Below are 24,038 nucleotides of genomic sequence, written 5' to 3'. Positions count from 1 at the left end.
TGTTTTTATGTCAGTAACATGTATTCGTCTGTTGTTATAAATTCTTTGTGATAACTTCATGACTGCACAGTGTCCCCAAAGTAGCCAGTTAAACCATAATGCAATAATTTTCCTATTGTTCACATTTAAACTCGCCTCTAGTTTCATCTTGAATACTACAATACACGCTTGTGCAGAAACTTTATTCTGTATTTTGAGCCGTCCTTTAAAATATCACCAAAATTGATACCATCCAAACTTCATGAACTTCTTCTCACAAAGACCATCATTAATGAGTCATTTCTCACCATCATTAATGAGTCTGCTCAGTTCACCAGACCTTGATAGCAAAGGGATTTTACAGATGTCTATAAAGAACGTAAATTTAGGTTAACCAGATTTTTAGAAATTTCCCCAACCTTTTGTTTTGCATTTCTGTATCACTACTGAGGTTGAACAGTTTCTTGTTTAATGGAATATCCCTCCTCTTTGAAGGATTTCAGTCCTGCCATCTACTGAAGTCTGTTTTTCCTATAGAGTCATGCAGTCTATCGTTCAAATATTATCAATCATCAATCATCTAAACTTTCAGAAAGCATTTTATTAAAAGAACCAATTTTAAGGCACAAAAATACATTAATGTTTCAAACAAAAATCCTTCAAATAGTCATGTCCTATATTCAAAGAAATTTCTTTCAAGTTATAGAATAATTTAAGTTTTTTAAATAAAAAATACAATTTTTAAGCCCCCAAACTTTCTCCCCAAATATATGAATAAAACACTTTCCTAGTTCTAAAGAAGATTCTTAACCCAGCCATGAGTTCTTGTGGCATAACATACACTTCCTTAAAAATCGACTTCTGTCACTTACATACATACAGCTGATATGTTCAAAACGTGCCCGTTTCAAGCTTCTGTCATGCAGGGCGGTGCTGGGCAGGGCTGTCTTCTGCTGCTGCCACAAAAGACAAGGACTAGGAGCAGAGACCTCCCTAGCGTGACGGCCAGGGAGGCTCCCCAGACCACTTTCAAAAGGAAGATATAGAATCAAACTTATTTATACACTTTTATACTTTGAGTCGACGTTATAGTAGTGCAAATCTAATGTTCTGTAATACAGAGGGGAAGGGATATGAAAGATTAGAAAAAATATTTCTTTTACAAGAAAGTAAGGGAATATTACCTCTAGGCATAAAATAATCAGCTATTTTTCCTTAGTTTTTGCAATAAAGTGACTACACTTTAAAGGAGATATTTAATCTACTTCAAATCATGAAAATTTCCTCTTAGGCAAATTTCACACTTCATACCAAAGTGGGCCCTTCCCTTAGGCCTCGCCAAGGCTTCCTAAAGTAACCCCTAGAGCAGGCCCCAGGCCTGGAGGCCCCTGAGGAAGGAGTTGTGCGCCCTGGGGACATTCTGCCATCCTCCCTGGGCCTGGAAGCCAAGTGCCAGGGCGGCCCCTCCTGCTCCCCAGAAATACAGATGACACCACCACCAGGAAGGATAGACATTGCACATGCCCTTCAGCAGCAGCGGAAGGAGGGAACCTGCCTCCTGGGGGCGGAGAGCAGCGGCTCCCTTCAGTCCCTGTTGAGCTACATGGGCGGGAGAAAGAACTGTCCCTAGGAACAGCAGCAAGGCCTGTGGGGGCTGGTTCCCCTTAGTGTGACACCTGCCATCGGCCCCCACTCCCACCCACCATGCTCACGTGCCTCCTGGCTGCAGGCCCAGGACTCGGCCTCTGAGGTCAACCCCAGCTGTGTGCCGAGTCAGGGGTCAACCCACTGCAAACCGTGGGGTAGGAGGTCAGCAGACACCTCCAGTCCTGAACCAGCTGGGCAAAGGCAGAGCACCCAACCAGAGCAGACCCAGGTGCTGGGAAACTCGGTGGGCGGCCATCACCCTGGCAGAAACTTGAGCGAAGGATGGAACCAGCCCCTCTTCAACTAGCCCCTCTCCTCCCAGGAAGGGTGTCCAGAGCGAGCACCACTTGGCAAACCTGCCTGTCTCCAGAGGGGCAAGCAGCGCTGTCCTGCCAGGGCTCCCCGCTGAGCACCGCTGTGAGGCGAGGCCTCATAGGAGAAGCTGCTGCCTGAAGGCAGTCTTCTTACTAACCTCCTTTCTGACCACAGGAGGCAGGTCAGAAAGGCTTTTGAGAGGAAAGAAAACCATTCTGAGGCTTCACAGTGAAAAACAAAGATTTGTGATGGTCAAGATTTTCCTGTCTTCTCAAATGCTCTGAAGTCACTCTCAGTTCACAGGCTGGACTCCTGCAGAGGACAGGCGAGATGCGCCCCTCATCACTGCCTCACAGGTTGCCAGCCCTCTATCTTTGGTCATGGAAGGAGTGGCACAATCACAGTTTCATCACACTATGTCCAACTGCATATGTCCACACTATTTTAAAGAAAGACACTAAAAAAAAAAAAAAAAAAAACCCTGCTAACCCATATGTCACCAAGAAATGTGACAAATAAGCAGCAAAACATGGCTGAAGATTAACAAAGCAATTACCAGATCAGCAGTGATGTACTCTGCAGTTCAATGTGCCTTTATTATAAGACGAAGATGCCAAGATTGTGTACAAGACACAGATCTAGTTTCCACCAGGCTCAGCAGTAATGGGCCTCCCAACCTGCCAGGCAGGAGGTGCTGTGGGGCACCACGTGGCCAGCTGTCCACCACCTGCCCAGCAGATTCAGCAGTAGCTCGCGTACCCGTGGCCCGAGGAGGGGCAGTGGCAGAGCAAATCTGTGGAAGGAACCCTTAAGACTTTTCTCTTTGTGCACATGTGTTCCCCTGAGCTCAGAGAAGACCTAACTCCATGATCTGGTGCTCATGGTGGTATTCACAAAAAATGGCATTGTGCAGACCAAAAAAAAAAGCAAAATGAGACATATCAACATGCCCACATTCCAATGTTAAGTCATCAGTATAAAAGTAAAACAAAAAATCATTACTGCTTCTAGTAATCATAAATCCCAAAGATGGGGACACGGACACGCTATACTTCAGAAGAATCACATTATCTATCTCAAAGTGAATAGAAAGAACAGCAGGAGACTTTATATAATTTAAAGAAACCTGGAATGATCCTTTTTTCCAGAGAAAAGAGAGAACCCCAATCCGATGCTGGCACGTCACCAGCAGGCGTCTGTGCACACGGCTTCCTCCTCGTGCTCTTCTCAGATGACTTCCAAGTCCAGCCACTCACTCCGGCAGACACGGAGAAGTCAGCTGTCGAGGATGCACAGCCTCCTCCGAGTCCTTCCTTTACCACGTGATGTCCAGGGCAGCAGGGCCAGAGCTTGCTGGCTGCCCCTAACAAGCTCCCACCCATCACAGTCCGAGGCCGTGACCTTGGTTTTATTTATACTCATTCCGATCACATAATCTTTTCTGAAGAGAACATTTTTTCAGTTATTTCAGATCTGGTCATAATTTCCTGGAGGGAGAAGAAAAACTGTCAAAATGCTGCTTCCAAGACTGTGATGGAATTTTTTAATCTTTCAAAAATCACGATTTACGCTTTCCATGTTGGGAAAGTATCAGATATAGACAGTGAAAGTACAGTCCACACACACTCAGAATGCCCAGGGACCTGCTGACAGCCACAAAGCACCAGCCCTTGGCTGCCCAGAAAACACAAGCTCAGAGCCCCGGGAGCGGAGGCAGGAGCCGGCGGATCGCAGCACAGCCCACCGGGATCTGTCTGGATCTGCCTGGCCTCACAGAATCCAGGTCTTTTTGAGATCATGAATCAGTTGCCATCAAGTAAATAATTCAAACATCTTCTTAAAGTAATTCTAGGCGCGTCTTTCAGCAGAGTCCTAAGGCCTGAAGTTACAGCCTTCTCAAACTTTCCCCTGCCGCCAACCCCAATGACACTGATGCAAAGTTATTTCCTGCATCTCAGTGAACACAGAGCAGCAGCTCATCCCCCACAGCCACCTGAACTTGGCCTGCCCCCTCCAGCCTTCATTCTGGCACTTCAAACTTGAGGCAACCTTGAACATCCTGTGACCCCAACCCTCCCCCTGAACTTCCTAGGCCATACCCCTGACGCAGAGTTCCTGTTTGGTAAGTGAAGAACAAGGAGACCAAACAGAAACACTATTTACTACCCCAACAAAATATGCACAGCGTCAGAGGTTAAGCTGCCCCTTCAAATCCTCTCAACCCTACCTAGACATGGGTTTAGTGAATCATTCACTGAACGCCTCATAAAGTGAGACCCCCCCCCCCTTTCCTACCAACAAGCATTAATCTTGCTTCTGGCTAAAGGAGGACCTCACCCAGAAGTCCTTTATGCCTCATCACAAGTCAATTCGTAATGTCCTTCCATCTCTTCAACCCATACTCATTTTAAAAAGCGACTTTCAGAATCTCTTTCTGAAGTACATTTCTATTTTGTGACAATACCGGCTCTAAGGAAATAAGCAAAAACATATCTTACCTCATCCGAATCCACCAACACTGGAAGTGCTCTAAAAAAAAAAAAAAGTGACAGTGTTATTAAAAGTAGGCCAATGAATCTAGGAAAACGATATAGAAATAGCCTGTGGTCCACAATTCCCACTGCAGATGCTCAGCTGAGTCATGGAGACACCCAGGTTCTAGCAGACAAGGAGGAGGGTTTTCAAAGCAGCACTGTGTTCAACAGCCCTAAGCTAGAAACAGCCCAGCTGGAGAAACTGGCATGGTCAAACAGTGGAATACCATACAACCAAGAAGATGGACGAGCTACTGAGGGAGAAAATTTTTAAAATGAACAGGTTCTACAGTTCCAGATGTCGGGACGACAGAACCTATGGGAAGATGGCCCCCTATGTGGAAAGGAACATGGGCTTCTAGGGCTTAGTCATGTTCCACTTTTTGATCTGGATGCTGATTACTCAAATGTACTCATTTAAAAAATTTAGTGGGTTATACAGTTACTTAGGATATGAACACTTTTCGGAATGTGTGTTCCTTTAAAAACTGTTTTGTTGCCAGGCATAGTAGCACATGCCTATATGTGATCCCAGTGGCTCGGGAGGCTGAGGCAGGAGGATTTCGAGTTCAAAGCCAGCCTCAGCAAAAGCAAGGCGCTAAGCAACTCAGTGAGACACTGTCTCTAAATAAAATACAAAAGAAGGCTGGGGATGTAGCTCAGTGATTGAGTGCCCCTGAGTTCCAACCCCAGGACCAAAAACAAAACAAAACAAAACAAAAAACTGTTTTGTCAAAAGTTTAACTGAAAAATTTGAATAATCTTAACTTCAGAAAGGAAGTGGACCACAGGCTATTTCTATATCAAAAAGGAAACTGTACAAGGCCCTGGGTTCAATATAAGATAAGCAATCCTAGAGCTTAATGCGGTGAAGAAATATCAATGACTAAAAATACACAAATAAGTAATTCCAAACATGACTGACATCCAAGTTCAGATTTATTTGTCACTTCCTTGCTATGTTTTTCTCTGAACAGCTGGGAAACTACCCGAATGGTGATCTGCCATCTAGTCAGAACACTCCTCTCACGTGTGTTAGTGCTCTCTTAGGGCAAAGGGTCAACACGTTGGGAAAGGTGCTGGAGAGAGTCTCCCATGCTGCCTGGACATGCTCAGGAAAGCTACAGACAGGCAGGAGTCGATACTCTCACACGACGCAGCAGACAGACCAAGCTAATCAGAAGACACAGTCACACCACGCTGGCAAAGGAAACACTTAACAAGAAAACACTTTGATGGTACGCATTTATGCCTCAAGATGGGTGCACCTCATCACATAAAACAGACACCACTCAAATTAAGGCTCAGTGAGACCCCGCATATATGATCCTGGGTGACTGCAGCACACCTCTCACTATCACACAGAGTCATCCAGACAGAAACTCAGTAAAATATTAGAAGTAAAATGGACTCCACAGACATCTATGGAATAGTTCATCTAACAAATACACTTTCTTTTCAGGGGTTCATGGAAAAGTCTCCAAAACAGATAATATTTTAGGCCATAGGCAACTAAGGAAATTAAAAAATAAAAACAAAAAAAAAACCCCTGATATAATTCCTTACATTTTATCTGATGATAATGGAAAGAAAATAGAAATCAACACCAAAAAAAACCATATAGAAACTACATGAACACACAGAGACTGAACAAAACACTTTTGAATGATGAATCAGTGATAGAAGAAATCAGGGGAAAAATTTAAAAATTTAAAAATCCTAGACTCGAATGAGAATCCAGATTCAACACACCAGAACCTCTGGGACACTCCAAAGGCAGTTGTAAGAGGCAGGTTTACAGCTATGAGCGCCATGTAAGAAAATCAAGGTCCTTGAGAAAAAGAAAAATAAACCCATTCCAAAACCAGTAGAGGAAAGAAAATAATTAAGATCAGAGCTGAAATCGATGAAATTGAAAATTAAGAAAAATACAAGGATCAGTGAAACAAAGATAAAAAGATTGATAAAGCCTTAGCCAAATAACCAAAATCAAAACAAAAGACTGAAATTAATAAAATTAGAGATGAAAAGGAAGAAATCACTACAGACATCATAGAAATTCAGCAGATCATTAGAGATTCTTTTGAAAACTCCGATAAATTGGAAAACCTAGAAGAAATGAATACACTTCTAAACACATGCAACCTGCCAAAAGTGAATCAGGAGAACAGAGAAAACCCAAACAGACCCACAACTAGAAATAAGACAGAAGAGTAATAAAAAGTCTTCCAACAAAGAAAAGCCAACAACCAGATGGATTCTCGGCTGAATTCTACCAGTACTTCAAGGAAGAACTAATGCCAATTCTCCTCACACTATTCCATAAACTAGAAAGGGATGGAACACAAAAATTCATTTCATGAAGCCAGGATCACGCTCATACCAAAACCAGATAAGGACACATCGAGGAAGGAAAACTCAGATCAACTTCCCTAATGAACTTAGATGCAAAAATCCTTTAAAAGTCTTAGCACATCATATTCAACAACATATTAAGAAGATTGCGTGTCATGCTCAAGTTTTTTCCCCCCAGGGATGCAAGAATGGTTTAAATACATGCAAATCAACAAATTAATTCACCACATAAATAGAAATAAGGACATAAAAAAATCACAATCATCTCAAAAGATACAGAAAGAGCGACAAACTTATATTAGGGATAGAAGGAACTGACCTCAACATTACAGAGGCTATATACAAACCCCCTTAAAGCCAACCTCATAGTAAAAGGGGAAAAAATCAAAGCATTTCCTTTAAAATCTGACCAAGACAAGGATGTCCACTTTCATCACTCCTATTTAATATAGCACTAGAAATTCTAGTCAAAGCATTAGTCAAGGGAGGAGAATAAAAGGAATAAGAATTAGATAGGAAGAAGTAAAATTACCACTGTTTGCAGATGATAGGATTCTCTAGTAGAAGATCCAAAAGCCCCACCAAGAGACTTCTAGAGCTAACAAACAAATTCAGTAAAGTAGCAGGTATAAATTAACATACAAAATCAACAGCTTTCCTAAACACCAATAATGAATCTGCTGAAAAAGAAATCAGGAAAAAAAAATACCTAGGAATAAATCTAAACATGGAGATGAAGGACTTCTACAATGAAAACTATCATTGAAGAAAGAAACTGAAGAAGTCCTTAGAAGATAGAAATACCTCCCATGTTCTTGGATAGGCAGAAATTAAGATTGTTAAAATGGACATATAACCAAAAATAATAAATCAATTCAATGCAATCCTCATTAAAATACCAGCTTTCTTCACAGAACTAGGAAAAAAGTGCTAAAATTAATTTGAAAGAATAAGAGACAGACTAGCCAAACAATTCTAAGCCACGCTAGAGGAATCAAAATAGCTGAATTCAACAGAGCTTCCGTGACAAAAACTGCATGGTCCTGGCATCCAAACAGCCACAGACCAATGGTACAGACTAGAAGTCAAATCCACACAGATAAAATCATCTGATTCCTGACAAACTATACACTGGAGAAAAGAACAAAGGGTGCTGAAGGCTGGTTATCCATATGTGGAAGAATGAGACTAGATCACCGGCACTCACCCTGCACTTAAGACAACACAAAGTGGATCAAGGACCTAGGACTGAACCAGAAACTATGCAACTCCTAGAAGAAAATGTAGGGTCAGCACTGATGTGTAGACACAGCCAATGACATTCTCAATAAGACCCCTAACCTCAGGAAATAGTGCCAAGTTAATAAAGGGATGGCATCAAATTAAAAAGTTTCTGCATGGCAAAGGAGAACCTACTGAATGGGAGAAAATCTTTGCTAGCTGCTCTTCTAATAGAAAATTAATATTCAGATGGTACAAAGAACTCAAAATTTAACACCCCCAAAATAATCCAATTAATAAATGGGCAAAAGAACTAAAGAGACACTTCTCAAAAGAAACATAAATGGCCAACAAAAGTATGAAAAAATGTTCAACATCATTAGCAATTAGGGAAATACAATCAAACTACACTGCATTTCATCTTCCTCCACTTAGAATGGCAGCCATCAAGAATACAAACAATAAATGCTGGAAAGAATGTGGAGAAACAGGAGCTCATTATAGCTCACTATACCATTCCTCGTTTTTAATTCTTTAAAAAAATAACACACACACACACAAATATTTCAGTTGAAGTTGGATACAGTATCTTTATTTATTTTTAATTTTTTTTTTAGAGTTTTATTTTTAATATTTTTTTTTTTTTTTTTTTTAGTTCTCGGTGGACACATCTTTGTTGGTATGTGGTGCTGAGGATCGAACCCGGGCCGCACGCACTCCAGGCGAGCGCGCTACCAGTTGAGCCACATCCCCAGCCCTTTATTTATTTTTATGTGGTGCTGAGGATCAAACCCAGGGCCTCACATATATGAGGCCGGCGCGCTACAGCCCCAGAATTAAAGTGTTCATACTACAGTGATCTGTGCTTACCCATATTATAGTAGCACAACAGCTGAACTATGGAACCCGCCTAGGTGTTGCTCAATGGATGAACGGATAAAGAAAATGTAGTATAATGGAAGGAGACCCTCAGGGTTATACAAAATTACATACAAGAGGAAGTGAGGGGAAAGGGGAAAATAATACAAGGGGGAGAAATGAATTACAGTAGAGGGGGGTAGAGAGAGAAGAGGGGAGGGGAGGGGAGGGGAGGGGGGATAGTAGAGGATAGGAAAGGCAGCAGAATACAACAGACACTAGTATGGCAATATGTAAAATAATGGAAGTGTAACTGATGTGATTCTGCAATCTGTATACGGGGTAAAAATGGGAGTTCATAACCCACTTGAATCAAAGTGTGAAATATGATATATTAAGAACTATGTAATGTTTTGAACAACCAACAATAAAAAAATGAATTAAAAAAAAGAAAATGTAGTATATATACATAATGGAGCTTTATTAAGCCATAAATAAAAATAAAATTATGTCATTTGCAGGAAAATGGAATGGAACTTGAGAAGATTATATTAAGCAACAAAAGACAAATCAGTCAAGGGTAGTGTGTTTTCTCTCATACAAGGAAACAAGAGAGGAAAAAAAAATTAAGGTGCAAGGGAGATCAGTAAAGAAAAGGGAGCAGGGGAAGAAAGAGAGGAAAGGGGACTTACTGAGAATAATACTGGCCAAATTATATTGTTATATTGTGTGCATGTATGAATATAGAACAGCGAATCCCACCATTACGTACAAGTATAATGTGCCGATAAAAAAATATGGAAAAATAGCTGGGTGTGGTGGCACACGTCTGTAATCCCAGCGGCTTGGGAGGCCGAGGCAGGAGGATTGCCGAGTTCAAAGCCTGCCTCAGTAAAAGCAAGGCACTAAGCAACTCAGTGAGACCCTGTCTCTACATAAAATACAAAATAAGACTGGGGATGTGGCTCAGTGTTCAGGTGCCCCTGAGTTCAATTTCTGGTACCAAAAAAAAAAAAAAAAGGAAAAATAAAAGACCTATATCCTTTGCCTAGGAGAGACAGTATGTATAAAAAGAAAAGACACATGTATAAAAATGTTCAGCAAGCTCAACCAAGCCTTGATGTGTGGTAGAGCTTTAGGAACCTGAAGGAAGTCAATATGCTAAAGTTACAATGTGAAAGTCATGAAGGATATGAAGGTGCTCAAAAGTCAACAGAGATTTCTATATCCAGCAAAACCATCCTCTAACAAGGAAGGCAAAACAAATATTTTCATATAAATAAAACAGAATTTTTGCCAGCAAACCCATACTGTAAGGAATAATAGAGACCCACAGGAGAAGGCTCTTAGCTCATGTTTCATATTAGGAAGAAGAAATACTAAAAATGTAAGTAAATATAAAAGAATATATATATATATATATATATATATATATATATATATATATATATATACACATTTTCTTTTAAAAGAAAAAAATATAATAGTTGGTTGTAGTTCCTATTTTTCATAGACCTGATATGCATCAATTTCAATTACCAAAGTTTAAATAACATCAATCTCTCAAAGCAAAATGAAATGCTATTTCATAGCCACTGAAAGAGATAACATAAAAAATATGAACAATAACAAGTACTGGCAAGGACACAAACTGTTACCTTCATATATCCCTAATAGGAATGTAAAATAACACAGCAGCTTTCCATTTCTCAGAATGCTGAACACTACATTATCATGATCCATCAATTTCACTTCTGGGTATATAGCCAAGACAAATGAAATCTATGTGTACACATACATATACATACACAAACACACACACACACACACACACACACAGTCACCATATTCTAAAAACACACTAAAGAGGAAGTCTAGGGCTACCAAAAACAAAAACTAAAACCACCAAACAAAACCCATATAACATGAAGGAACAAGGAAAAAAACTAAAGTAGACTTTTTCTGAAACTCTGAAACCTAGAAGACATGCAAGTGACAACATTTGAAGTGATAAAAGAAAAACATTATTGACCAAGAATTCTATATCTAGAAAAATACTGTTTAAAAAAAAGAAATAAAAGACTTATTCAGACAAACAAAAATTTGACAGATTCTCTTCCAGCACAGCTGCATTACAAGAAATAGGACACTCTTCAGGTAAAGGGAATATCAGACCAGACAGAACTGTTTGAGAGGGACAGATGGGAGCAGGGAGGACAGAACAGTATGAGGAAACGTCCCCATGCTTGGCTGTCCTGTCTTGACTGGGGAAACTGCTATGTGGAATTCTCGTGTTGAACAGGACAAAGATATAGAGGAATGTCAACAGCTCAAAATTCCCCAAAGGGATCCCTATGGATTACTTTTTCCACGGTCACATCATTCCTCCAAAAGCTTCCCCACAATACTCGGTGTTGTGAGTTATGTTCATAAAAAGTTTTTACATGAGTTTGAACTTTTCTATAACAAAAATTAAGTCAAAATAATGATACTGATAACTAGATCAGAAAAAGCGGGCCTTTGTCACAGGTCACTGGTATTAAACTTCCTGTTCAGTGAAAAAAGGAAAGAGAAACTAAGCCAGAACTTTGTTTTTGTTGATTTTTCTTAAGAAATAAACAGCCATGCCCAGGCGAGGAGCCCACAAAACCCATGGAGCGGTGAGGTTTGAGAAGCACAAGACAGCAGAATGACCCATTAAACCACAGCCTACACTAAGACTGTAACAGAGGATACTTACACATCGGTGAATGAAGAGGGGATGTTTTCTTCCACCCACTTCAAATCTTCATCCTGTAGAAATAGATATTTATATTTAGCATTTGCTTAATATCACTTGAAAGAATATTTTAGAAGGATAAATGTGTAAATATTTAAGTTCAAATCCATGACATTCTTTTAGTTGCTATGTCCTAACAAGTTGGTACATATGCCACACAGAAGTTAAGACAGTGGTTTCTTAAACAGGCAAATAAAATGCTGATTTCAGGTTTTTTCACTTCTTGGTTTTAGTCAGATATATCCATGTTATTGTTTTGTCCTAAGAAACCACAATACAACAAAGTTGATATATATGATAGAAAACAGCAAAAGCATGATTTGCATTTTTTTTCCTTCTCCACACTCTGATGCTTCCCTATTTGTTGTAGTTCTTATGAATTAGCTCTGTGCTATGCCACACAGCTACACTCCCAGCAACTTGGAGGCGGAGACAGAAAGATATCAAGTTTGAGGCCAGTCTCAGAAACTTAGTGAGACCCTGTCTCAAGTAATAAAAAGGGTTAGGGATGTAGCTCAGTGGTAAAGCACCTCTGGGTTAGAGCCCCAGTACTCCCCATCCCCCTGAAAGTTCTGATGAGCTAATAATTTTTCAACAGAAAAGGATGATGGGCCAAATAATCTACCTTAGCAACGACTAAGTGTCACTGTGCACATGCTCACATCCCTAGAGAGACCAGAAAAGAAGCAGGCCGGCTGGGGTAGCTACAATTTTTCCCAAATGGAAACTTGCTCATAATCATTTCAGAGAGAAGAGAAAATATAAGGAATACTGAATATTTTACTTTATAATGTAAAACAAATCAAAATTTTCTTCATTATCTACCTGGCTACATGAAATGCTTACCAACAGAGAGACAAAGCAATAGCCAGGATGAATAGGAACCCTGTTCTCTGAGTGGGTCTTAAGCAGAAATAGACCAGTGAGAGTAAGCCCACAATCTCTGATTGAGCCCCGATCGCACTTAACTTACAGAAATGAAAAACTATTTTCTTAACACATTTGCAAAAACTTTTCTTTCTTTCTTTGTGGTACTGGGGATTGAACCCAGGGGCACCCTACCACTGAACTAGCCCCATCCTTTTTCTTTAAAAAAAAAATTTATTTATTTTAGTTGTACACAATACCTTTGTTTTTATTTATTCATTTATATGTGGTGCTGAGGATCGAACCCAGGGCCTTGCATGCGCTAGGCGGGTGCTCTACCGCTGAGCCACAATCCCAGCCCTAGCCCCACCCTTTTTAATTTTTATTTTGAGACAGAATCTCACTAAGTTGCCCAAACTGGCCTCAAATGAGTCAGTGATCCTTTTGCCTCAGCCTCCCAACTTGCTGGGATTACAGGTGTGCACCATCAGGACTGGCTATGTTTGCAAATAATGAATTTAAAAATACACTGAGATACATAACTAAAATAGAAAAAACTAAGAAATCTGAAATTGTGATACAGGTTGAGTATCCTTATCCAAAATGGTTGAGACCAGAAGTGTTTCAGACTTCAGACTTTTCAGATTTTGTGATACTTGCATATGCATGATAAGACAGCTTAGAGATGGAACCAAGTCCCAACACCAAATTCATTTACAATTTGTATGCACTTTATACACACAGCCCTGAAGTAACTTCATACAATGTTTGTTAACAATTTTGAGCATGAAAAAAAGTGTGATGGTGTGGACTTTTCCATTTGTGTCACAGTTGCTTTGGAGTATTCTGGATTTTGAATGTTTGGCTTATTGATGTTCACTCTGTAGTTCTAACACCAGATAAAGAAAACTATAGTATATTTTGAATGTTTAGTTAAATTGCCATGAAACTACTCAAAGAACATATTTTAAAGGATTAAAAAATTAACCAAATATAAAAATCAGAGAATTTACCAAACCCAACAGGGAACATTTTCATACATCATCTGTCCTATTAGAATTTATATGCATATGCACTTTTTTACATAGTATTATCTGTAGCCAATATAATTCTAAGAGTGTAAACCTGCTTATCTTCAAAATCATTACTTTTATGCACAAAATATCCCTATTATATATCATACCATTTTATTCAAACTTCCATAGTTCATTTTAAAAAAAATCTATTGATTTTGCTAACTGCATATAACACACAATTCTTTTCCCAACAGATAACACATGCTATTAATATTAAGATGGATTCAAGAGGGTCTAGGATTGTGGCTCAGTGGTACAGCAATCGTCTAGCATGTACAAGGCCCTGAGTTCAATCCTCAGCACCACATAAAAAAATAAATAAACAAAATAAAGGTATTGTGTCCAACTACTTCTAAAAAATAAATGTTAAAAAAAGATGGATTCAAGAATCACTTTAATACACTGAAAAGTCAACACAACCTATAATTACAAAAAGCTTCTCAATCTTTTTTTTTTTTTTTTTTTTTTTTTTTTTAGTTTTCGGTGGACACAACATCTTTATTTTTATTTTTATGTGGTGCTGAGGATCGAACCCACCACTCCGCGCATGCCAGGCAAGCATACTGCTGACTGAGCCACATTTCCAGCCCCTACTTCTCAATCTTTAATGTAAAAAATCAGTCATGGAATCTTGTTAGAAAGCAGATTCAGCATTGCAGGTCTGGGGCAGGCCTGAGACTCTGAATTTCTAAAAGCTCCAGGTGATGCTCATTGCTGCTGGCCCCAGGAAAGCACTTTTGACAAGTATCAGAGTTACGGGCCTCAACTAGTATTGCCATATGGTAACAGTTACATCAAAAACCATGGTTGAAACTGTTCTGAGAATCAATGAATAGCACACTCACAGATTCTGAAGCATTAAAGACTGAGATTCTATTAAATACATACTATACTCACAAAATTATCAGAAGTAGCAGGTTTAGCTGCTCCATTGGAAACAGTTTTTGAGGCTCTTAATTTTATTCCTTCAGCTGTGAAGAGAAACATTATACATACATGTAAATTATAAAATAATATTTTCCTTTATTACTTCACATTTAATAACCCATTAAGAAAAAGGATTTTTTCCCCTAAAGGAAAGTTAGCAGTGGAAACTCTGAGCAGAGTGCTAGCTTTACTATGCCATTTGAAGATATAGGAAAGAGGTATGGAAAAAGTTAATAGTTTTAAAAAATTGATATAAAGATAATGTATATTTATGGGTGGCTGGGACATTTCAATACACTTGTATAATTTGTGATCGGCTAGAGTGACAAGTACATCTGTGCTCTCAGACAGTCACTATTTCTTTGCTGGACACACTGGTATCCTCTCTTCTAGCCACTGTGAAACACGAAGTGACTGTGGCCAACTGCAGGCCCTCTGGAACTCCTTCCACCTGCCTGTAGTTTGCACCTGTTAACCAGCCGTCCACAATCTCCCCTTCCCTCCAGCAACATCAGCCCACTCTCCACCCTTGCAGGACCAGCCTTTCTAGCTTTCTCCTATGAGTGAGGCCTCATGGTGTGACCTCTGCCCGGGCGGATTTCACTTCAAGGTGTCCTCCAGGCTGGGTTTTTGACAACTGTTCATCAGAACAACCAGTACAAGTTACTAGTCTGAAGCCTAGCTTTAGAGTGCAACGCGCACACGCTTGCATTATTTCCTGTAAATTCACTTCAGTTTCCGGACTTGGAAGTCTGTAGAATCTGCAGCATCATGTTCAAGAATAAAACACACATTTGGGTATTTTTACTTTGCTGATAAATAAGTTGTTGGAACATGCTTACGGTAGAAATAAGATGAGGAAGAAAAACATTTTGTTCATATATGACCTAGATTCTTCTTTATGTCAGCAGTTTCAGTGTGGCAAAGGTCAAGAGCTTGGATCTTGAACTAAACTGGCTCACTTATAATCTGGCTCTTCTTATGTAACCTTGGGTAAAGCGATGACTTGGTGTTTCCAACTCTAAAATGGAGATTACAATGTCTCTCTCTCATAGAATTCTGGGAGCATTACACAACTTAGCACATAAAAAGTACCTGACACACAAATACTTACTTATGCCCAGTAAGTATTCACATTTGTTATTACAGTAATTTACAAATATTGCTTCTCCATAATCTAGGACAATTGGTACATTATTGTGAGATCTATAGTGTAAGTTGGGGGAGTTGTAGCTCAGTGGTAGAGCACTTGCCTAGCATGTGTGAGGTACTAGGTTCGATTCTCAGTACCACATTAAAAAAAAAAAAAGTCCATCGACAACTAAAAAATATATTAATAAAAAAACAGTGTAAGATGATATAATGAAATAAGATGAAGTTCTAGAATCTAAAAAATGTTTCCATGGGGCACTGTAAATTCTAGCATTTCTTTAAGAGGTACAATATGCTAATCCCTAAAAATTGAAGTACACTTATAATATAACAATACACAAATTTTAAGTGTACAGACTAAAGAGGTTTGACAAACACATACCTTTATGTAACTACCATCCCAATCAAGACATTGAATACATCACAAAAGGTTCTTTATGTTCCTTTCCAATCAATCCTAGCAATCCTGTTCTGAGACGATCACGTGGCTCCTTTTGCCTCTCCTATAATGTCATATACAGAACTATCATCTATGCTCTTTTGGATTTGGGTATTTTTGTGCAATGTAAAGTTCTTAGATTCACTCCTGTATAGAATGTTACTGGATAGTATTGAATTTCTTTTGTTACTGGATAGTATTGAATTGCTTTCTTTTTTTTTTTAAAGAGAGAGAATTTTTTAATATTTATTTTTTAGTTTTCAGTGGACACAACATCTTTATTTTATTTTTATGTGGTGCTGAGGATCAAACCCAGCGCCCCTCGCAGGCCAGGCGAGCGCATTACCACTTGAGCCACATCCCCAGCCCAGTATCTTCATCCATTCACCTGTTGATAGAGGTCTGTTATTCCCAGCTTTGGATGATGAGGAATAATCAAGTGGCTGTAAACAGTCCTGTCCTTCTGTGGACACCTGGTTCATTTCCTCTTGGAGTGGAATGGCTGGACTGCCTGACAGCTCTAAGTTTGGGCTTTTAAGAAACCGTGGGGCTGCTTCTGGAGTACTCTTCCCCCCTTCCCTTCCTTTTAGTGGTGCAGGAGACACCCAGCTGCTGCTGGCCTTGTATTTTCAGCCCTCTAAGGGAGGTGTGGTGGCATCGTATTACAGCATGAGCTGTGTTTCCCTGGTGACAAGGACATGGAGTACCTGTACCTTAATGCTACTGCTGTCTTCTCTGGTGAAATGTCCATTCAAGTCTCCTGTCCCTGTTTACAACGTGGGTTTTCTTTGACTGATTTGCAGGAATTCTTACCTTATGACTTGGTGTCAGATACATCTATTGAGAATATTTTATCCCACACACTATAGGTAGTCTTTTCATTTTCTTAAGTTTCTACTGATGAACATAAAATTTTAATTTCAATGAAGCTTATTTTATTGATTTTTAAAAATTTTATGGTTACTGTCTTTTGTGTACTAAGAAATTACCACATCCAAGGTCATGAAGACAGCGTCTGTTTTTATCTGGAAGATTTATAATTTAATGATTTACTCTTAGGTCTGTGATCCACCTTGAACTAATTATGGTTAGATGCGTGCTAGCCATCCAGGTAACTTCTCCATATGTTCCAACAGTTGTTCCAGCACTTTCTGTGGAAAAGACTGCCTCTCCTTATAAAAGCCCCAATGCCTGGGCCAGTCAACTGACCCGTGGGTGGGCTCACTTCTGTCACTGGTCTCTTTCACTTAATGAGTTTTCAAGGTGTATCCACATCATGACTCAAGAAGGTTTAAGCTCCTTCAGGTCTTTTGCTTTTCCATATGCATTTTAAAATCAGCTTAACCCATTTTAATTTTTATAGTTGTAAATGGACAAATGCCTTTGTTTATTTTTACGTGGTGCTAGGATGGCACCCAGTGACTCACACATGCTAGGCAAGCGCTCTGCCACTGAGCCCCAGCCCCAGCCCTCAGCTTAACCTTTGTGTCTATTTTTTTGTCAGCTAGAATTATGACTCAGATTGCCCTGAATCTACTTATCAGTTTGGTGTACTGACAGTTTAATATCAAAAGTTCCAATTCATAGATGTGTTAGATCTCTGTATTTCTTTATCCTAAAATTTCTTTCTGCATTATTTTGTGGTCTTCAGTGCAGAGATTCTTTGCATTTTTTCAATAAACTTGTTCCTAAATATTTTATTTTTGAAGATTTAACTTTCCTGCTTTCAGTCAGTATACAGAAAAACAACTGGTGAGATTTTGTGTCGTCACTTACTGATTCTCCTCTACTTGAACAGACGCTGCAGGGTTTTCTAAGTGTACAAACAAGGAGTCTCAACACTCCCTCGCACCCCTGCTTTTCCCGCTCTCCAGCACCCTTGTGCTCGCCGGCCTGGGAGGAAAGCACTGGCTGTTTCACCACTGAGTATGGCTACTGTATAGTCTTTTCATGCCATTTCAAAATTAATTTGTTGAGTTGGGGTTTATAAGATCTGCATCTAGTGAGATACTTTTCTTTCTTTTTTGGTGCTGGGGATTGAATCCAGAGGCATTTTACCACTGAGCTACTCCTTGGCTCCTTTTATCACTTTTTTGAGACAGGGCCTCACTAAGTGGCCAAGGCTGGCCTTGAACTTGGCGATCCTCCTGCCTAGCCTCCTGAGGAGCTGGGATTACAGGTGAGCGACACTGTACTTGGCCTCTTCGTTCTTTTAATATGATGAATTACACTAAGTGATTTCCAAAATGTTAAAACAGGCTAACAACCCTGGGATAAGATCCCTTGATGATGATTGCCTTTCCATACTTTGCTAGATTTTATTCATTAATATTTTTAAAGAATTTTAATGTCTCTACTCAATGATATTGGTAATTTTTTTCTTGTAATGTCTTTGTTAGATTTTGGCATCTTTAGTTGCGCTGGCTTTATAAAACAAATTGGAAAGTTTCTCATCTTCTCTACATCCTAGAGTTTGTATAGGATTGAAATATTTCTTCCTCAATGAAATATGTGAAAGATTCACCAGGGATCTAGTACTCTATAGGAAGATTTTAAATTATAAACCACATTTCTTTGATAAAGGGCTACTCAGAATTGGTGGCATAAGTTTAGAACTAAGATTACGGTAGTTTTGTTGTGTGTTCTTTTTCAAGGACTTTGTCTATTCCATTCAAGGTGCCCACTGACTACCACAGAGCTGGTGGTGACATTACCTGTGTACCCCAAATACTGCTCCCAACACTGGAAGTCTCTCCCTACACTGGCATTTATTGTCCTCCTCTCTCATTGACAATAGATGGCAGTAAATGCCATTTCTACTAAGCCCCTTTGGAGGGCTCTGTTGATTTCCTCTGTTCTCCCTGCTTTCCATTTCATGATATAGGCGCTTAACCTTCAAATTCCCTTCCTTTTCATTAACTACTCTAGGTTGATCTGCCCTTCTTTTTTTACTTTTTTAGTTCTCAGACATACAAGTCACTAGTCTTACATGCTTCCTTTCTTAGTAAAAACTGCCAGCCACTGAAGCCATCCGTTTTCTGGGGACTTACTAGTCCCACAAAGTTTGATATGCTATTTTTATCATTTAATAGAAAACATTTTAGATTAGCACTTGTGATTCCTTCTACCCGTTAGTTACTCAGGAGCGTGCTACCAACTTCCAAATGTTGGATTCTTTTTAGGTATCTACTATCAATAGTGCCTAGTTTAATTCCATCATGGTTACAGTTCCCTCTCTGCGGAAATGCAATCTTTGAATTTTCGGCTTTTGCTGTGCTGGGGACTGCACCCAGGCCGTTACATATGATAGGCAAGTGCTCTACTGCTGAGTTAAACCACCAGCCCTTGTGGGAATATTGAAAAGACTTTTCAAAGCCATATATTATAGTCTATCTTGTTCAATGTGGACTTGAACAGGTCAATTAAGGCTTTGTTCAACTCATAACTGATATGTCCACTTGCATTATTAGTGACTGAAAAAGGAATGTTCAAATAGATAATTATGACCAAATTTGTCTATGTAACTTTAAAATATGTGAAATATGGCTTCTTGGTAAATTCAACATTTTACCATTAAGAAATTATGCTTTTAAACTTTTATTTGTTTAGGTACTGGGGGTTGAACCCAGGGGTGCTAAATTACATCCCCAGTATTTTTTTTATTTTGAGACAGGGCCTCACTAAGTTGCTGATGATGGCATCAAAATTGCAATCCTCCTGCTTTAGCCTCCTGAGTCACTGGGATTACAGGGGTGCACTACTGTGCCTGGCTGAAAAGATGCTTTTTAAAATCCTGGTGGTTCTGCCTTGAGGTTTACTTCATCAGAACCCACCCTGACTCTCCCATGCTTAGTGTTTTCGTTGTACACCTTTTTTTCACTTTATGCACTTTTCACAACCAGGTGTCACTTTTAAAGCATCTCCTACAGATATCCCATAACCTGATTTCACTTTTTTTTTAAAGAACAGTTTAACAATCTCTGAACTTGAATATTCAGTCCACCTGCATTTAATGCAATTATTAAAACAGTTAGATTTACATCAACCACACTGTAATTTGTTTTATGTTGGTCCCTTCTGTCTTTTCCTTCCTATTTTCTTTTGGGTTGTTTTAATATTCTGTTCTATCCCTTCTGTTGGCTGCTTTTTAACTGGATGCTCCAAAGATTCCAAAATGTTTCATACTTATCGCAATCTACTCTGCACATAGAAACTGTAACATATTGTGGATTTCATTTACACCTAGCCTGTCCTTCGTGTGACATTCATATATTTTACTTCCACATATCTTACAAACCTCACAATGTACCCTCACTATTTTTGCTTCAAAAGATCAATTGACTTTTCCTTCTGTTTCTCTTATAGCTAGTTTTTAAATTGATACTACTTCTCTTCAATCTAAGGAATTTCCCTTAGCATTTTTCTTAGGCCAGCTCTGCTGATGACCAATTCTTAGAGCTTTATTTACTTGAAAATACCCTTTTTCACTCTCATTTTTGAAAAATATTTTTGTCAATACAGAATCCTGGGTTGGCAATTTTTTAAAACTACTTTAAAAATGTCATTCCACTGTCTTCAAGATTTTCAGTCTGCTGTCACCGGTCTCTGGGTGTAAAGTACCTTCTTCCAAAGGATTCTTTTGAAAGCTCTGTATTGGTTTTCAGTAGTCTGCCTCTAAGGTCTCTGAACACTTCCTCTGTGCCTCTCATTAGAGCTTTGCCGATCCAAGGTTAGTGTTATTAATCATTTCTGTGTTTTTTCAAATATTTTTATTCCCCATCCCCTCTTCCTCTGGAGCTCAGTTACGCACGTGCAGAACGTTCAATAAGGCCACGGGTCACTCAGGTCACATTCACTTTGTTTCTAGCCTTTCTCTCTAATTTTCAGTTTATGTCTTTTGATCTGTCTCCAAATGTTCACCCTTCCCTTCTGTGCGTCCAACCTGCACGTCTCCTGTTAATCCAACCCAGCGAGTGACGTCAGACATTAGATCTTCAGTTGTAGTGCTCTGGTTCTCGCTTCTCCTCTCGTGCCTATGCCTTTCTCCCAGGTTCCCTCTCTCCTGAACTTCCCATGGATCGCTGACCTGTACTGACCTCGCTAGATTTCAGTAGGGTGGTTTTCTCCAGCTCTGCTTTAGTTTTAGGTGAATACCGAAGATCCCAGAGCATGGTTTGTTCAGGGGTTTCGAGGAAAGCCCAAGGTGTTCATCTAAGCCCTTTCACTTGCTGAGATTCACTTTTCGAAAGCCGCAGTGGGCAACCCCCACATCTCTGCTCTACTCCTCAGGCAAATAGCCTCCCTCTCTGGCAGCCTGGAGTCCTGCTCAGCACAGGCCCAGTTCAGCATCAGTGGAGGCTTGAGAGACGTGTGCTCTCCCCTTCACAGAGTTCCCCCTGCGGTCTTCAGGCATTGCACAGCCCCACTCTCCACTCTCCACTCCCCCTTCGTGGGCAGGGCAGCGTCCCCAGAGGCCATGTGTCAGGACAGGTTCTGTCAATGGGGACTCTGAAGAGGGCCACTGCCCGGGTTCTGCTCTGGGTTTGGTTGCTCTCCAGTGCTTTCCAGTGCTCCGTGTTGTCAGTGTCCACTGAGTCGATACTGGTCAGACATCAACACAAAGGTGTGTCACTACAGTTCACCCCATCATTCCGGAAGCTGGAACTTCAGTGCATGGAATTCTAATACTAATAATTTAATTAATTCTAATAATAATAATTTAATGGTGAATAAGCTTTTTGGGTTTCTGAACTTTCTTAACAGGAGGGTCAAAAAAACCATGAAAGAGTGGGTTGCTGGTGAGAGGAAGATGAGAAGAGGTAAAGGAAGGGGCACTGGAAGCATGCTGGCCATGCCATGGTGTTTGCTGACCAGGCATTTTCAAAGAATTTTGGACAAGGAGGCAAGAATCAAAATAAATTATGAGAAAGAATGTTACTAATAAGAGAAATCAAAGCAGGAGGAAAGCAAGACAGAACAGGTAGAGTCACTCTCAGTATCTGAATTACACCTTGATGCTGCCTTATTGAGGGCTTCATTAGAGCACATGGCAGACAAACCAGACTGCAAAATGCAATGCGGAGACCAACAGAGAGAAAATACATGGTACTGGAACCATATTAGACATGCTGTGGACATCACTGGGAAACAATAGGTGTGCATGCTTTTAAAAGAGCAAGAAGAAACAAGGCACAGAAACCCAGCCACCACGTAAGACCAGCACCTCTCCAGATTAAGCACCACATGTTGGGACCACGATGTGAGAACCATGTGCCCACTGTAATGCTTTAAGTGCAAATAAGGAATAAAGGCTCCAGCTACATTTGGCAATCCCCAAATTTAATCGCTGACTTTTTTTTTTATGAGCGCCTATCATAAGAAAAGGTTCCTGTAGATGTTTACAAATATTTACAGGAGAATTTAAAATGATGCATGTGGCTGTGTATCACATCAGGGAAGGATCTGACCTGCTACAGCAAGTACAACCGTCACCTAAAGAGAAAACATAACACTCACTTAAATTTTCAGACGTTACCATGAATTCTTCAACTTCATCATCAGAATCATCTATTAAGGGCATAAATGCATATCTGTATAAAGAAGGAGGATAGTGTCACTAGTGTGCTTAAACCTGTTCAATTTTTAGTTTATATCTAAAGTAGTCATTATATATAAAAACCTACATCTTGGGACTGGGGTTGTGGCTTAGTGGTAGAGCATTCGCCTAGTATGTGGGAGGTCCTGGGTTCGATCCTCAGCACCACATAAAAATAAATAAACAAACAAACAAATAAATAAATAAAATAAAGGTTTAAAAAAGTAAATTAATTAAAAAAAACCCTACATCTTGAAAGGTTCTTTAATAAAAAATGTAAAATTTAATTATTTTATTCTCGAGTCAGCAAGAATCACCGTGAAGCTATGCTGGTGAAAGCAGAAGTGGATAAAATCTTTCTGGAAAGCAATTCCACAATCTATACAATCTATGTGCTCAGGCAGGTTATGCCCTGCAGTACTTCTGTCTCCCCGCGAGGTTCTCCTTCCTGCCTGCGGCTTTCCAGCTTGTCCCCTAATGAAGACAAAGTCTGACTGGTGAAAATAAAACCCCTGGTGGAGTCACACTTTTGTGGAGGCAAACATCCTGCTGATGGTGATTAATCAAAGCCTCCTTTCCTCAAGACCTTCTGGTACTAGCTATCACAGTTCCACCTGCCATTCATTCCACTAACAAGAGTTTACCCAGACAGATGTCCAACAGCATTCTTGTTCTTGATAACAGCAAGAGTCTAAAGACAAAATGTCTAATAACTGCTTATATAAACTGCTGTAGGCATATTGTGGAATGCCATAGAGCCTTTAAAAAATAATGTAGTAAGCTATGATGGCACATGCCTGCAGTCCCAGTGGCTTGGGAGGCTGAGGCAGGAGGATCACAAGTTCAAGGCCAGCCTCAGCAACTCGGTGAGAGCCTAAGCAACTTAGTGAGACCCTGTAACAAAAAGTAAAAAGGGCTAGGGATGTGGCTTAGTAGTAAAGCACCTCTGGGTTCAATCCCCAGTAACAAAAAGCTTTCAAAAAGTACTGGACCTACAAATGACAACATGGAAAGACACGTCTTACACAAAAAGGTGTGAAACAGAGCCATGTGTGTATGACTGCCATTTTTAAAAGGGGGAGAGCAACACACATACTTTTTCCTTTTTTCCTTGAAGGACAGACAAGGAATATAATAGTTGTTTCCGAAGGCTGAGAGGTGAGGCAGGAAGCGGTCTTCCCATCACTGCAGCCCAAGGCAGAGTTTCTGAAGGTGACACTGAAGCCTGCACCACTCTGGTCCCACCCTTCCTTTCCAGCTTTACTCCCCTACAAGCACAGGTGGGGCACCCCAA

At 39.9% G+C, this 24,038-nt stretch overlaps 1 protein-coding gene across 1 annotated transcript in view; it reads right to left on the bottom strand.

Annotated features, from left to right (window-relative positions):
* Positions 1-560: 560 nt before the first annotated feature.
* The window catches only part of LOC144249709 (transmembrane protein 87B-like), a 34,701-nt gene continuing 11,223 nt past the window's right edge, over positions 561-24,038 (bottom strand). The window contains exons 7-11 of the mRNA XM_077791854.1: positions 22,666-22,739; positions 14,529-14,602; positions 11,650-11,702; positions 4,440-4,470; positions 561-3,428 (exon numbers count right to left, since the gene is read on the bottom strand). Coding sequence (XP_077647980.1) covers positions 3,369-3,428; positions 4,440-4,470; positions 11,650-11,702; positions 14,529-14,602; positions 22,666-22,739 — 292 coding nt within the window. The 3' untranslated portion in view covers positions 561-3,368. The remainder of the gene's footprint in view (positions 3,429-4,439; positions 4,471-11,649; positions 11,703-14,528; positions 14,603-22,665; positions 22,740-24,038) is intronic.

Source organism: Urocitellus parryii, chromosome 12 (assembly GCF_045843805.1).
Source record: "Urocitellus parryii isolate mUroPar1 chromosome 12, mUroPar1.hap1, whole genome shotgun sequence".
Classification (NCBI taxonomy): Eukaryota; Metazoa; Chordata; class Mammalia; order Rodentia; family Sciuridae; genus Urocitellus; species Urocitellus parryii.
Note: the sequence above shows the minus strand (reverse complement) of the source record. Positions and strands in the feature narration are given on the sequence as shown.